At 40.9% G+C, this 13,807-nt stretch overlaps 1 protein-coding gene across 3 annotated transcripts in view; it reads right to left on the bottom strand.

Moving 5' to 3' along the window:
- Nucleotides 1–13,807, bottom strand: part of usp6nl (USP6 N-terminal like) — a 307,312-nt gene that overhangs the window by 35,217 nt on the left and 258,288 nt on the right. For all 3 annotated transcript variants that reach the window (XM_068059486.1, XM_068059488.1, XM_068059485.1), the window contains one exon: nucleotides 12,246–12,311. In XM_068059486.1, coding sequence (XP_067915587.1) covers nucleotides 12,246–12,311 — 66 coding nt within the window. The remainder of the gene's footprint in view (nucleotides 1–12,245; nucleotides 12,312–13,807) is intronic.

Genomic DNA, 13,807 nt, shown 5'->3' with positions numbered 1-13,807 from the left:
TACTAGCTTGTCTAACCACATTCATTACTCCACTGCTCCAGCACAGCTTGAATGTAAGCAAGCCCATGGGCTGAATTTAATGAAAGCAAGCTTATTACCTTTATACAGTGGTGCAAGTCTAAAATAAACTTTCCCAAGTGCTGCAATGAATGTCCTTTCTGTAATGTCCAATTTCATCTATACCGAGATGAAATGTTTCTGTAAATTTGCTTTAAATGGAAGTTAATGAGTTGCATGAGCAGCAAACGGGATATTCAGGAGACTGCTCAAGAATTGAACAGAGTGGATGAACGATATTCATCTTTACCTGATACAGATTTGCAACAAACAAAATACCCACCCATACATCATGACCTTCGGTGCTTGTGTTCCCCCAAGGATACATACAGTACAGATTGCACTGCAAATGTCAAGTACTATTGCATTTTGGATGGAATTTCTGGACAAGATTGAAAATATCACTATTGGCTAGTTTGCTTTCAAGTCAAATTGATGATCAGATAAATAAGTTGTTGGCCATTGTGACTGCAGTATCTCAACAACCTGTACAGTGCTTTGTGTGCATTTTATCTGAGAGAAAAATTACAGCAGTTAAGATTGTATGGTTACAGTCAGATGTAAGTGTGTCACTTAGATGTACAAGTTTCCCCGAGATCAAAGGAGTTGAGATTTAAGCCAGCTAATCCGGATACAACTACCAATACAGAAGGTGAATTTACCTAGGGCAGAGGATCCAGGTTGAATGGATAGCATCTCTACAGACAGAGGTTCATCAATGATATCAGAAGGCCAACATCCTCCCAGAGCAAGGTGACACCAGCTTATAAGCACAAGATTGCATAAGTTCTGGAAACATTGCCAACTACAAGTGGATAGAATTAAATCTGTTCAATAAACTAGCTATGTAATGTTAACTTGTCAGTATTTAACAAATCTAATCCTAATTTAGTATCACCAATTTATTCATAATCTCAGACAGTGATCACAACTGTTAATTCATAATCAACAAGCAATTAATGCTGAATTACTATCATATAATTAAGCTGCAATTGTAACTTCTTGTATATTGTCAATTAGCCCTATCTACAAAGTTTATGTGCTCTAAACTATGATCCTAACATTAATTAGCAATTATTAGTTCAGGACTTTGTCATCTGATAATTGGAAGAAAAGATCAATTCATTTAGTAGCTTGTGGAGATTCTGATGGGAGGTTGGTAGTGTAAGTGCTACCATACTCTGAACTGGTTTGAAAAGCTAAATTTAGGAATCATTAAGTCCCAAGCATACATAGGGTGGTAAACTCCACACAATCCCTTGACAAGGGGTTACAGTGAAGGAGGATTCATCTGCTGCCCTTGATAATTTTTGTCAAGGCATTGATCCCAATGTTCACACAATTTTATTTTTATTAATTCGTGGGATGTGAGCATCGCTGACAAGACCATCATTTCTTGGCCACCCTTTAATGCCATTGAAAAAGGTGGTGGTAAGCCACTTTCTTGAACCACCACGTTCCATATGGTGCAGGTATACCCATAGTGCTGTTAGGGAGTTCCAGGATTTTGACTCAATGACAGTGCAGGAGTGGTGATATAGTTCCAAGTCAGGATGGTGTGTGACTTGGAGGGGAAATTGCAGTTGGTGGTGTTCCCATGTGTCTGCTGCCCTTGTTCCGCTAGGTGGTAGAGACTACGGGTTTAGAAGGTGCTGTCAAAGGAGGCTTGGTGAGTTGCTGCAGTGCATCTTCTAAACGGTACACACTGCAGCCACGGTGCGTCAATGGCGGAGGGAGTGAATGTTGAAGGTGGTGGATAGAGTTGCGATTGAGCCAGCTGCTTTGTCCTGGATGGTGTCGAGCTTCTTGAGTGTTCATGGAGCTGCACTCAGCCAGGCAAGTAGACAGTATTCCATCACACTCCTGACTTGTGCCTTGTAGATACTGGGCAGGCTTGGGGAGGCAGGAGATGAGTTACTCACTGCAGTATTCCCAGCCTCTGACCTGCTCTTGTTGCCACAGTATTTATATGACTGGTCCAGTTAATTTTCTGGTCAGTGATGGCACCCAGGAGGTTCATGCAAAAAATTCAACCTCAAGGAGAACTTTCAAATATCTAGTTATACTATTCATATACACATTAGTCTCATTTCAAAACCTACTATATGCGATTGACATATAATCTTATACTAGTGACAGAGTTTTTTAAAAAAAACATGCTTCTGTAGCTTCCAACAAAAACGTTTTTGTGTCAAATATTTGGCTTAGAATCTAAACTATGCTTCATTTGTGTAAAACTTTTTAAATTACTGGAAAAACTCAGGTAAAAGGAAAATGGGACAACTAACTTAAACTTGAGGAGGAGATCTGTGCAGTCTTTTGTTTTGGTACCTAACACTAACAGGAGGAGCCACTTTGCAAACGATTTTTGCTTTGGTTACAAAAGGAAATAAATACTTAAGTAAATGGAAATGGAATTGCATAATGTCCTGTTGAAAAGAGTATCAATGTGATTTAAATCCTGTAGTTTTCCCTACCTGTTTGCAGCTTTACAACTATAGGGTTGCATACTTTTCTCACCTGCACTCAAAGTCACACAGTATACGACTTAAGGCAGTCTTTTAAAGATTCTGACAATGGTTCTCTTGTTACAGTTGTACTGTTCCGAAGTTCTGAATATAAATACAAGTTTGACTGTCAAAGTGTATGTTACTTCCTTCCTGTGAAATAATGTGCCACATGCTTTCTGTTGAATTATATTACAAATTAAACAAATTACTATAAAGAAGGCAATTAAAAGCTACATTTAAATAAGACCATGTTATTCATTTTTGTAATATCTGAACTAAAATGTACTCTGTTCTAGTTCCTGATATACATTAGGTGTTAATACACATCTTATAGAAACAAGTCTATTTTAGAACTCATTTAAAAATATCGACAGGTAAGAGATTAGAACTTTGTACTAACTTTGGAGATTATTTAGACTACGGATTTTCATTCAGAATAAACTACAAATCTACAGAGAGTTTTCAACTGTGCATAAACCAGATCGTGCACACCACTGACGACAGGCAATCTGGAGTCTGCAAATGTGACATCTGCTGTGCTTTATATACCTTGTAGTTTTTGGTATTATAATCACACTTATACTGGCAGCTGAGATTTTGTTACAGTTTACTTTATTTGAATACCAGCCGAGGCATCTGCAGCATATGCTGACCAAGTTTTTCTCCATTGTCTGGCATAGAAAAACTTAACATCCATCTCTCGTTTCCCTCGCTTTCTTTGACAGCTTGAACTGTCTTAGCATCCCAATTTAAAAACACCCCTAATGGATGGATTGATACTTTTTGCTGAAGCATCCTAGGTCAAGCAATTTGTATATCATAATTCCATCTGAAACTGACATTTCATTCGCCAAGAATGCCCAAATGACATATTGGCCTAAACAAGGTTTTGATGTATGTTTCCTAACTCGTGCCAAATCCTGTTCACCCATCACCCCGTCCTCACTGACCTACATTGGCTCCCAGTTAAGAAAAGCCTCGACTTTAAAATTCACATCCTTGTTTTCAAATTCCTCCATGGCCTCACCTCTCCCCACCTCTGTAACCTCCTCCAGCACTACAACCCTTCTGGATATCTGTGCTGCTCAAATTTTGGCCTCTTCATCATCTCCAATTTTAATCACATCACCATTGGTGACTGTGCTTTTAGCTGTCCAGGCCCTAAGTTCTGGAATTCCCTCCATATTGCTTCTACCTCTCACTCCTCCTTTAAGACACTCTTTGAAATCTACCTCATTGAGCAAGCTTTTGGTCGTCTACCCTAATAATCTCATGTGGCTTGGTGTCAAATTTTGTTTGATAATGTTCCTTGGGATGTTTTACTATGTTAAAGGTAAAACTCGCTCCATTGTCTACACAATGCCATTCAGCATCTCTAGAACATACTCCCAGGATTCAGCCAGTGCTGATCTGAATTTACTACAAGGAAAGAAATGTGCAAGACTAGCCCTGTTATGACATGAATTCTGAAATTCCCAGCCTCTGACCTGCTCTTGTTACCACAGTATTTATATGACTTAGGTACTCAACAATCAAGAAAGGAACATGGCAGAGGTTGCAAAATAAGAGTGTTACAGGTTAAGAACCTGTGTCCCACCAATTTACTCTGCATTTTGAGCCTTCAGGAGATTGCCAACACACAATTACCTTCAGACTGTTAAAAGCTAAATTGTTTATTCAGAGAGAATATATTCCAGTTTAGTAAGCGGCAGCATATCAATAATTTGTTTTTTATTCAAGGGTTGTGGGCATCTCTGGCAAGGCCAGCATTTGTTGCCCATCCTTGATTGCCCTCAAGAAGGTGGTGGTGAGCTGCCTTCTTGAACCGCTGCAGTCCATCTGGTAAATCATACAAAGTGCAGTGATGTTTTATATATCAATACTAATTAGAGATGAAGGGAAAGAAATGGGTTAATACTGCTCAATATGGCAATCCTGTCAGAAGTTAATGCACATCAGACTCGGACACAAATTTGGCTGTTCAAACAAAGCATAAGAGTGTTAACTGAAACACTGGTTAGCATGCAAAAAAAGTTGTGAGTCACGAATCATAATGAGTCAGTGCAAAAGACACATTCCTAAAATGCCAAGGACTGCTTCTGCACAAAATAAAATGTATTCAAACTGAATAGCTTTGACATTTTAAATGAAAGGTCGATTGTCTGCAGAATGCCACACTATACTCAGGGTAAAATGCATTCGCCTACCTCTGGTATTTCAACTTGATTTGCGGTCAATTATTTAATGAATTATAATTAACCATGGTTATAGGTTGCCAGTTTAGTGGAACATTTCATTTGGGCAGTAGGGAAGCATTAAAACGCAAGGTACAAATTCAGGATTGTAACTTTTAATCATCATGGATTTAATTAGTTGTCAAATTTACCTTGGAATTAAATTGAATTAGACATCAGTCTAGACTCTCCTGACGCTTCTCAAAACTCCTAATGCTTTCATGACATGCACACACTTTATTCGTATGCATGATCATGGGTTTTAAAATTAATATAAACTGTACGTAAATGATATGCTGGTACAGTTAATGGTCCATATTGATACTTCTGTTTGCTTGGCAAAAAATAATCACCACAAGCCACTGTCAGCTTTTCTAAAAGCTTCCACTTATTGTTCATCTCTTTATCCTTACTTCAATTAAGCTTGTATTTTCCCTTTTCTTCCTTTCTCGATTACCTTTCAACTTTTCAATTTATTCTTCCCTTGTTTTCCATTTTACACACAATTGATCTGCCCTTCATTCTACATTTTCTTCATGTGATTAACTTACTTAAAATTGACTTGGGTTCTTATTTTGTCCCTTACCTTTCTCTTAATTTTACTTGATATTATCCCTGTTCAAATCTTCGCCCTTTTCTTTGTTTTCCTCTTCCACTATCCCTCATTTATATGCTCTACAAAGATAATTGATGAACCTTCAGAAGCATGACTATTACCTCAAAGTAAAATCTTCAATGCATGTTGAATTCTACTACCTGAAACTGCAATCTGACAGAGTCTTCATGTACTAGATCACAGCCCAAGTCTAAGCTTTCAGGATGTGAAAAGAAGGCTGCAGAAAACAGTCAAATTGAAGCTGTGGAGATGCAGAGCTGGATCTTCAAACTGAGAATCCGAGGTACTATGGCACATACGGGTTCCAGAAAACAGGTATAGATGCGGTTGAGACACAAAATAGAAATCATGAAAGATTCTTGCTGGCTACTAATATATGGTGATTAAACTAACTATGAGACATAAAATACACCTTCATATTTTTATTTTAAAAATTAAATTGCCCAGCACTTCTACCTGTAATCGCAATCCATAAACTTATTTCGAAACATAAACATATGCGAATGTTGGATGAGGCATGCTTGGTTGTATTGTCACTCACTACTCACCATGGTTAAAAAGGCTTTTGTCGCTTACTGTTTAGGAACACATGTAAAATATAGCCATCTGGACAAGGTACCAGAAGGCAGCCAGTGCTGATGATGCATCTCAGCATGAGTCAATGCCTTGAGGAAGGGAAAAACCTGGAGTGTTGAGGGATGGAGGTGGCAGTGAAGAAACCATGGGATACTGTGCCAGTGATTTGAATTGACATGTGTCAGAGAAAATGCTAGAAACCCCATTGGAAGCCGTAATATATGATCTAACCACAAATAAAAGAGATAACTAACAAATGACGAAGTGCCGGCTCGATTTCATAATTTCATATCATAAATCTTAACAAATAGCACAATACAAAATGCTATTTCCTTATAAAAACCAGTTGAGTGATGAAAACAGGCCAAGTCTTCAAATCTCGGGTCTTGCTTTTGCAAGCAGGTGCTGGGTGCAGTACAGAAACAAAATGGATAATGTACGATTTATAAAAACAAAATACCGCAGATGCTGGAAATCTGAAATGAAAACAAGAAATGCTGGAAATACTCAGCAGATCTGGCAGCATCTTGTTTAGTTTCGTGATACAGCACTGAAACAGGCCCTTCGGCCCACCGAGTCTGTGCCGACCATCAACCACCCATTTATACTAATCCTACACTAATTCCATATTCCTACCACATCCCCACCTATCCCTATATTTCCCTACCACCTACCTATACTAGGGGCAATTGCTACTGGCCAATTTACCGATCAACCTGCAAGTCTTTGGCATGTGGGAGGAAACCGGAGCACCCGGAGGAAACCCACGCAGACACAGGGAGAACTTGCAAACTCCACACAGGCAGTACCCAGAATTGAACCCGGATCGCTGGAGCTGTGAGGCTGCGGTGCTAACCACTGCGCCGCCACTGTGGAGAAAGAAGCAGAGTTAACGCTTCAGGCCAGTGACCCTTCATCAAAACTGGCAAAAGTTAGAAATGTAATAGATTTTAAGCAAATAAAGTGGGGGTGGGGCAACAGATAACAAAAGGCAAGGTGTTGATAGGACAGAGGGTCACAGAGATTAACTGACCAGAAGGTCATGGAGCAAAGGCAAACGGTATGTTAATGGTGTGCTGAAAGACAAAGTATTAGCGAAGAGAGGATGTTAATTGACAGAAAAATGAACAGCCCTGGCCCAAAGCACAAACATGAAAAAAAAGAGTGGGTAGGCACAAGGTAAAAAAAATGAATGAGGAAACAAATTAAAATAAAATAAAAAGAAATAAATAAATAAAAAAGGAAAACATAAAAATAAAAAGGGGGGCCCGTCATGCTTTGAAATTATTGAACTCAATGTTAAATCCGGCAGGCTGTAGCATGCCTAATCTATAAATGAGATGCTATTCCTCAAGTTTGCGTTGATGTTCACTGGAACACTGCAGCAAGCCCAGGACAGATATGTGGGCATGAGAGCAGCGGGGTGTGTTGAAATGGCAAGCAACAGGAAGCTCGGAGTCATGCTTTCGGACTGAGCAGAGGTGTTCCACAAAGCCGTCACCCAATCTGTGTTTGGTCTCCTCAATGTAGAGGACACTACATTGTGAGCAACGAATACAGTATACTAAATTGAAAGAAGTACAAGTAAATCGCTACTTCACCTGAAAGGTGTGTTTGGGGCCTTGGGTAGTGAGGAGAGAGGAGGTACAAGGGCAGGTGTTACACTACCAAACGCATCTTTCCCTCCCGTCAACATTCCGAAGAAATCGTTCCCTCCGCAACACCCTGTTGCACTCCTCCATTACCCCCGACACCTTGTCCCCTTCCCATGCAATCGCAGGAGGTTCCATAGTCAGGGGCACAGATAGGCGCTTCTGTGGACATGAAAGAGACTCCAGGATGGTATGTTGCCTCCCTGGTGCCAGGGTCAAGGATGTCTCTGAACAGACAGGGGGCATTCTGAAGGGGGAGGGTGAACAGCCAGAGGTTGTGGTACACATCGGTACCAATGACATAGGCAGGAAGAGTGATGAGGTTCTGCAGGGGGAGTTTAGGGAGTTAGGTAGTAAGTTAAAAAACAGGACCTCTAGGGTTGTAATCTCTGGATTACTCCCTGTGCCACGTGCCAGTGAGGCTAGAAATAGGAAGATAGTGCAGCTAAACACGTGGCTGAGCAGCTGGTGTAGAAGGGAGGGTTTCAGATATCTGGACCATTGGGCTCTCTTCAGGGACAGATGGGACCTGTACAAGAAGGACAGGTTGCATCTAAACTGGAGGGGCACTAATATCCTGGCTGCAAGGTTTGCTAGCGTCACTCGGGAGGGTTTAAACTAGTGTGACAGGGGGGTGGGAACCAGAGCAGTAGGACAGCTAGTGAAATAAATGAGGACATAGTAAATAAGGCCAGTAGGCCTAAGAGGAAGAGCAGGCAGGGAGATGTTGCTGAGCACAGCAGGACTGGTGGTCTGATGTGCATTTGTTTAAATGCGAGAAGTGGAACAGGTAAGGCAGATGAACTTAGCTTGGATTAGTACTTGGAAATATGATGTTGTTGCTATTACAGAGACTTGGTTGAGGGAAGGGCAGGATTGGCAGCTAAATGTTCCAGGCTTTAGAAGCTTCAGGCGGGATAGAGGGAGATGTAAAAGGGGTGGGGGAGTTACATTACTGGTTAAGGAGGATATCACAGCTATACTTCGGGAGGACACCTCAGAGAGGTCATGCAGTGAGGCAATATGGGTGGAGCTCAGGAATAGGAAGGGTAGAGTCACGATGTTGGAGGTTTACTACAGATTTTGGAAAGATGTAAAGGTAACAGGGTTGTGGTGGTGGGTGATTTTAACTTCCCCTATATTGACTGGGACTCACTTAGTGCTAGGGGCTTGGATGGGGCAGAATTTGTGAGGAGCATCCAGGAGGGGTTCTTGAAACAGTATGTAGATAATCCAACTAGGAATGGGGCCATTCTGGACCTGGTATTGGGGAATGAGCCTGGCCAGGTGGTCGCAGTTTCAGTGGGGGAGCATTTCGGGAACAGTGAATATAGTTCCATAAGTTTTAAGGTACTTGTCGATAAGGATAAGAGTAGTCCTCGGGTGAAGATGCTAAATTGGGGGAAGGCTAATTATAACAATATTAGGCAGGAACTGAAGAATTTAGATTGGGGGCAGCTGTTTGAGGGTAAATCAACATCTGACATGTGGGAGTCTTTCAAACGTCAGCTGATTAGAATCCAGGACCAGCATGTTCCTGTGAGGAAGAAAGACAAGTTTGGCAAGTTTCGGGAAGCTTGGATAACGCGGGATATTGTGAGCCTAGTCAAAAAGAAAAAGGAAGCATTTGTAAAGGCTGGAAGGCTAGGAACAGACGAAGCACTTGAGGAATATAAAGACAGTAGGAAGGAACTTAAGCAAGGAGTTAGGAGGGCTAAAAGGGGTCATGAAAAGTCATTGGCAAACAGGATTAAGGAAAATCCCAAGGCTTTTTATACATATATAAAGAGCAAGAGGGTAACCAGAGAAAGGGTTGGCCCACTCAAGGACAGAGATGGGAATCTATGTGTGGAGCCAGAGGAAATGGGCGAGGTGCTAAATGAGTACTTTGCATCAGTATTCACCAAAGAGAAGGACTTGGTGGATGATGAGCCTAGGGAAGGGAGTGCAGATAGTCTCGGTCATCTCATTATCAAAAAGGAGGTGGTGTTGGGTGTCTTGTAAAGCATTAAGGTAGATAAGTCCCCAGGGCCTGATGGGATCTACCCTAGAATACTGAGGGAGGCAAGGGAAGAAATTGCTGGGGCCTTGACAGAAATCTTTGCATCCTCATTGGCTATAGGTGAGGTCCCAGAGGACTGGAGAATAGCCAATGTTGTTCCTTTGTTTAAGAAGGGTTGCAAGGATAATCCAGAAAATTATAGGCCAGTGAGCCTTACGTCAGCGGTAGGGAAACTATTAGAGAGGATTCTTCGGGACAGGATTTACTCCCATTTGGAAACAAACGAAATTAGCGAGAGACAGCATGGTTTTGTGAAGGGGAGGTCGTGTCTCACTAACTTGATTGAGTTTTTTGAGGAAGTGACAAAGATAATTGATGAAGGAAGGGCAGTGGATGTTGTCTATATGGACTTTAGAAAAGCCTTTGACAAGGTCCCGCATGGCTGACTGGTACAAAAGGTGAAGTCACACGGGATCAGAGGTGAGCTGGCAAGATGGATACAGAACTGGCTCGGTCATAGAAGACAGAGGGTAACAGTGGATGGGTGTTTTTCTGAATGGAGGGATGTGACTAGTGGTGTTCCGCAGGGATCAGTGCTGGGACCTTTGTTGTTTGTAGTACATATAAATGATTTGGAGGAAAATGTAGCTGGTCTGATTAGTTAGTTTGCAGACGACACAAAGGTTGGTGGAGCTGCGGATAATGATGAGGATTGTCAGAGGATACAGCAGGATATAGATCAGTTGGAGACTTGGGCGGAGAAATGGCAGATGGAGTTTAATCTGGACAAATGTGAGGTAATGCATTTTGGAAGATCTAATGCAGGTGGGAGGTATACAGTAAATGGCAGAACCCTTAGGAATATTGACAGGCAGAGAGATCTGGGCGTACAGGTCCACAGGTCACTGAAAGTGGCAACGCAGGTGGATAAGGTAGTCAAGAAGGCATACGGCATGCTTGCCTTCATCGGTCGGGGTATAGAGTATAAAAATTGGCAAGTCATGTTGCAGCTGTACAGAACCGTAGTTAGGCCACACCTAGAATATTGCGTGCAATTCTGGTCACCACACTACCAGAAGGACGTGGAGGCTTTGGAGAGGGTACAGAGGAGGTTTACTAGGATGTTGCCTGGTCTGGAGGGCATTAGCTATGAGGAGAGGTTGGAAAAACTCGGATTGTTTTCACTGGAACGACGGAGGTGGAGGGGTGACATGATAGAGATTTACAAAGTTATGAGCGGCATGGACAGAGTGGATAGTCAGAAGCTTTTTCCCAGGGTGGAAGAGTCAATTACTAGGGGACATAGGTTTAAGGTGCGAGGGGCAAAGTTTAGAGGGGATGTGCGAGGCACGTTTTTTTATTTTTACAGAGGGTGGTGAGTGCCTGGAACTTGCTGTCATGGGAGGTGGTGGAAGCAGATATGACAGCGACATTTAAGAGACATCTTGACAAATACATGAATAGGAAGGGAATAGAGGGATATGGGCCCCGGAAGTGCAGAAGGTGTTAGTTTAGGCAGGCATCAAGATCGGCGCAGGCTTGGAGGGCCGAATGGCCTGTTCCTGTGCTGTACTATTCTTTGTTCTTTGAGGTGTAACACCTGCCCTTTTATTATTAGTTATCTCTGTGACCCTCTGTCATATCAACACCTTGCCTTTCGTTATCTGTTGTCCCACCCCCACTTTATTTGCTTAAAACCTATTACATTTCTAACATTTGCCACTTCTGAAGAAGGGTCACTGACCAGAAACGTTAACTCTGCTTCTCTCTCCACAGATGCTGCCAGACCTGCTGAGTATTTCCAGCATTTCTTGTTATTACTTCGGTACAATTTATGTTCCTGTTGAAGACACCTCAGTAGTGTCTTGCAATATTGTGATTTTGTTTTAAAAAGTCAAATTCCTTCCCTCCCCCTTGATTTTATCTCTAAGATACCAACCCATGCTCTATGGACAACAGTAGACCCCCAGTGGCCATTCTTCAATTCCAGAGCCTAGACAGGTATTCTAATGAGCAAGTGAGGGATGAGAAATCACCACAGTTCAAATCTAACCTCATTCAATGTCCACAGACACTTTCCAGCAGGGACCACTCAAGAACAAGCAGGAATGGCAATTCAGGCCAATTTTCCCCACTCTAACCAAGAAGTCCTTGTAATGTTTTTAAATCTGGTGAGTGTACAAGAGGGCAGTGTGACTCAGTGGAAGAAGCCACTGAGCCATCAGGCAACCAATATTTTTACTGATCATTAAAAGCGGTCTATAAGTTTCACAAGCTTATAATTCTTTTTATTAAGAAAAACTTCTCAGCTCACGTAATGGTATTTATATTGGCTAATCCATCAAAAAAAAACCATGGTAAGTTTGCAAAAAAAATCACGTGAGCTCCATTTACAAATATACAAAGTGCTATTAGGGAAAGTTGTGGCTATCATTCAAAAGCAGACAGAATATCATGCAAAACAAACAAAGACGTGCAGATGTGGACAGCTCAATTTTCAAGACCATCACTGGCACCAGAACGAAATGAAAGTTTGACACCCACAATCCTGTATACCGTACATACAACAGCCAAAAAAAAAACTCTCCTCAGACTTACACGGTCCAGAAAACACTGAAAGAACCACTTCATGGTATACAAAGTTGTAAACACATCCTGGGAATCCTGTTTGATATAAAAAAAAATATTAGTTGCTTTTAAAAAACACATTGCTTGCATACATCATAAGTTCCTCTCATTTTTAAAGAAATCCTGTGAATCCATTTCATTATCCCATTCAATTACTATTTGAAAGGAGTTCCTTATGATTAAGTAGTATCATTTTGAGAACATTCTAAATAAAGATGTAAAATTGCATCGAAACTCTCTCATCTTTTTATTCGTTAATTACAAGGAGAAATTATTTGGAAAACAAGGGGAAAAAAGGGTGGGAGAGAAATTCCACAGCTGTTTCCACATCCTTACTTTCCAATGGAAGATGTTTTTACCCTCATTCTCTGTTGCAGACTGCCTCTTAATTGCCATCAACCCAGTTCATATCCTGCTAATACTAGGGAGCTTGTTCTAATTTGTTCCCAGAAAGGTCTCAACTTGTATTATGTAACTTTCTTACAATATCCAAGTAAATTACGTACAGAACCACAAACTGTTCTGTGAGAACTCTGACTCATTGAGAAGTTAGCTGGCAATAACCAAGATTATATTTGTAAGGCAACTTTAGAGTGACTGTGAAGTGATTTCTGCTTTGTAGTAATGCTGAAATTACACCTTAACTCTGGAGTTGGGCTCAATTGTAAGCACTTTTTATAACCAACCAAAGTTAATTGAAATGTTTAAAGAATGTGGGTGGAAGCACTCTTAACTTTAAAATTTAGCTGTCGGGAGAGGAGTTCACATGTGCAAAACTTTTTCCTGGGCAAGATGTCTGCATCTGGAGTCAAGGGACTTGGTAATGCCTGGCTAGAATGTAGACTGCAGCTACTAATTCAAGACTGTTAGTATAACAAGTCCTAGAAGAGGTAAGAAAGCTACAGAAGTTTTCTAATGCTTTTCTTCTCAGGTATCATCCATGGCTTTTAAAAGAAAATATTTCTAAATCAAGAAGAAAACTGGAACATAATGATACTGTCTTTTAGTCTGAGGTAATTTAAGACAGAACAGAACCTTGAGTTACTGTGCAAGTTACAAAAGTGTACACAACTGTTTCATTGTTAAATGGAAAGTCATATATTTGCAGGTTGCTCTTATTAGCATGCATCATGCTACTTTCCCATTCACATCAAAATGCAGCAATTTATTCCAAAATAAATAACCTTTTGTTCATGTGTGACTTTGCAATAATTCCATTCAGGGTACTAATAACATTTAAAAAAAGACTAACTGTTCAAAAAAATACCATGCAATTAAAAGAAAGACTTATATTTTTTTAAGCGCCTTTTGCCATCTCAGCACGCCTAAAGTGCTTTACAGCCAATTAAGTATTTTTGGTGTGTAGTCACTGTTGTTAACGCAGGAAATGCAGCAGCCAATTTGCACAAAGTCTTATATACAGCAACAAATGATGAGATAATAGTTTTGAGTCATGTTGGTTAAGGAATAAATGTTGGCCTGGACACTGGGAACAATCTCCTGTTCTTCTGTGGAGTGCTGTGGAATTTTTT

This window comes from Heterodontus francisci, chromosome 27 (assembly GCF_036365525.1).
Source record: "Heterodontus francisci isolate sHetFra1 chromosome 27, sHetFra1.hap1, whole genome shotgun sequence".
In the NCBI taxonomy this organism is placed as follows: Eukaryota; Metazoa; Chordata; class Chondrichthyes; order Heterodontiformes; family Heterodontidae; genus Heterodontus; species Heterodontus francisci.
Note: the sequence above shows the minus strand (reverse complement) of the source record. Positions and strands in the feature narration are given on the sequence as shown.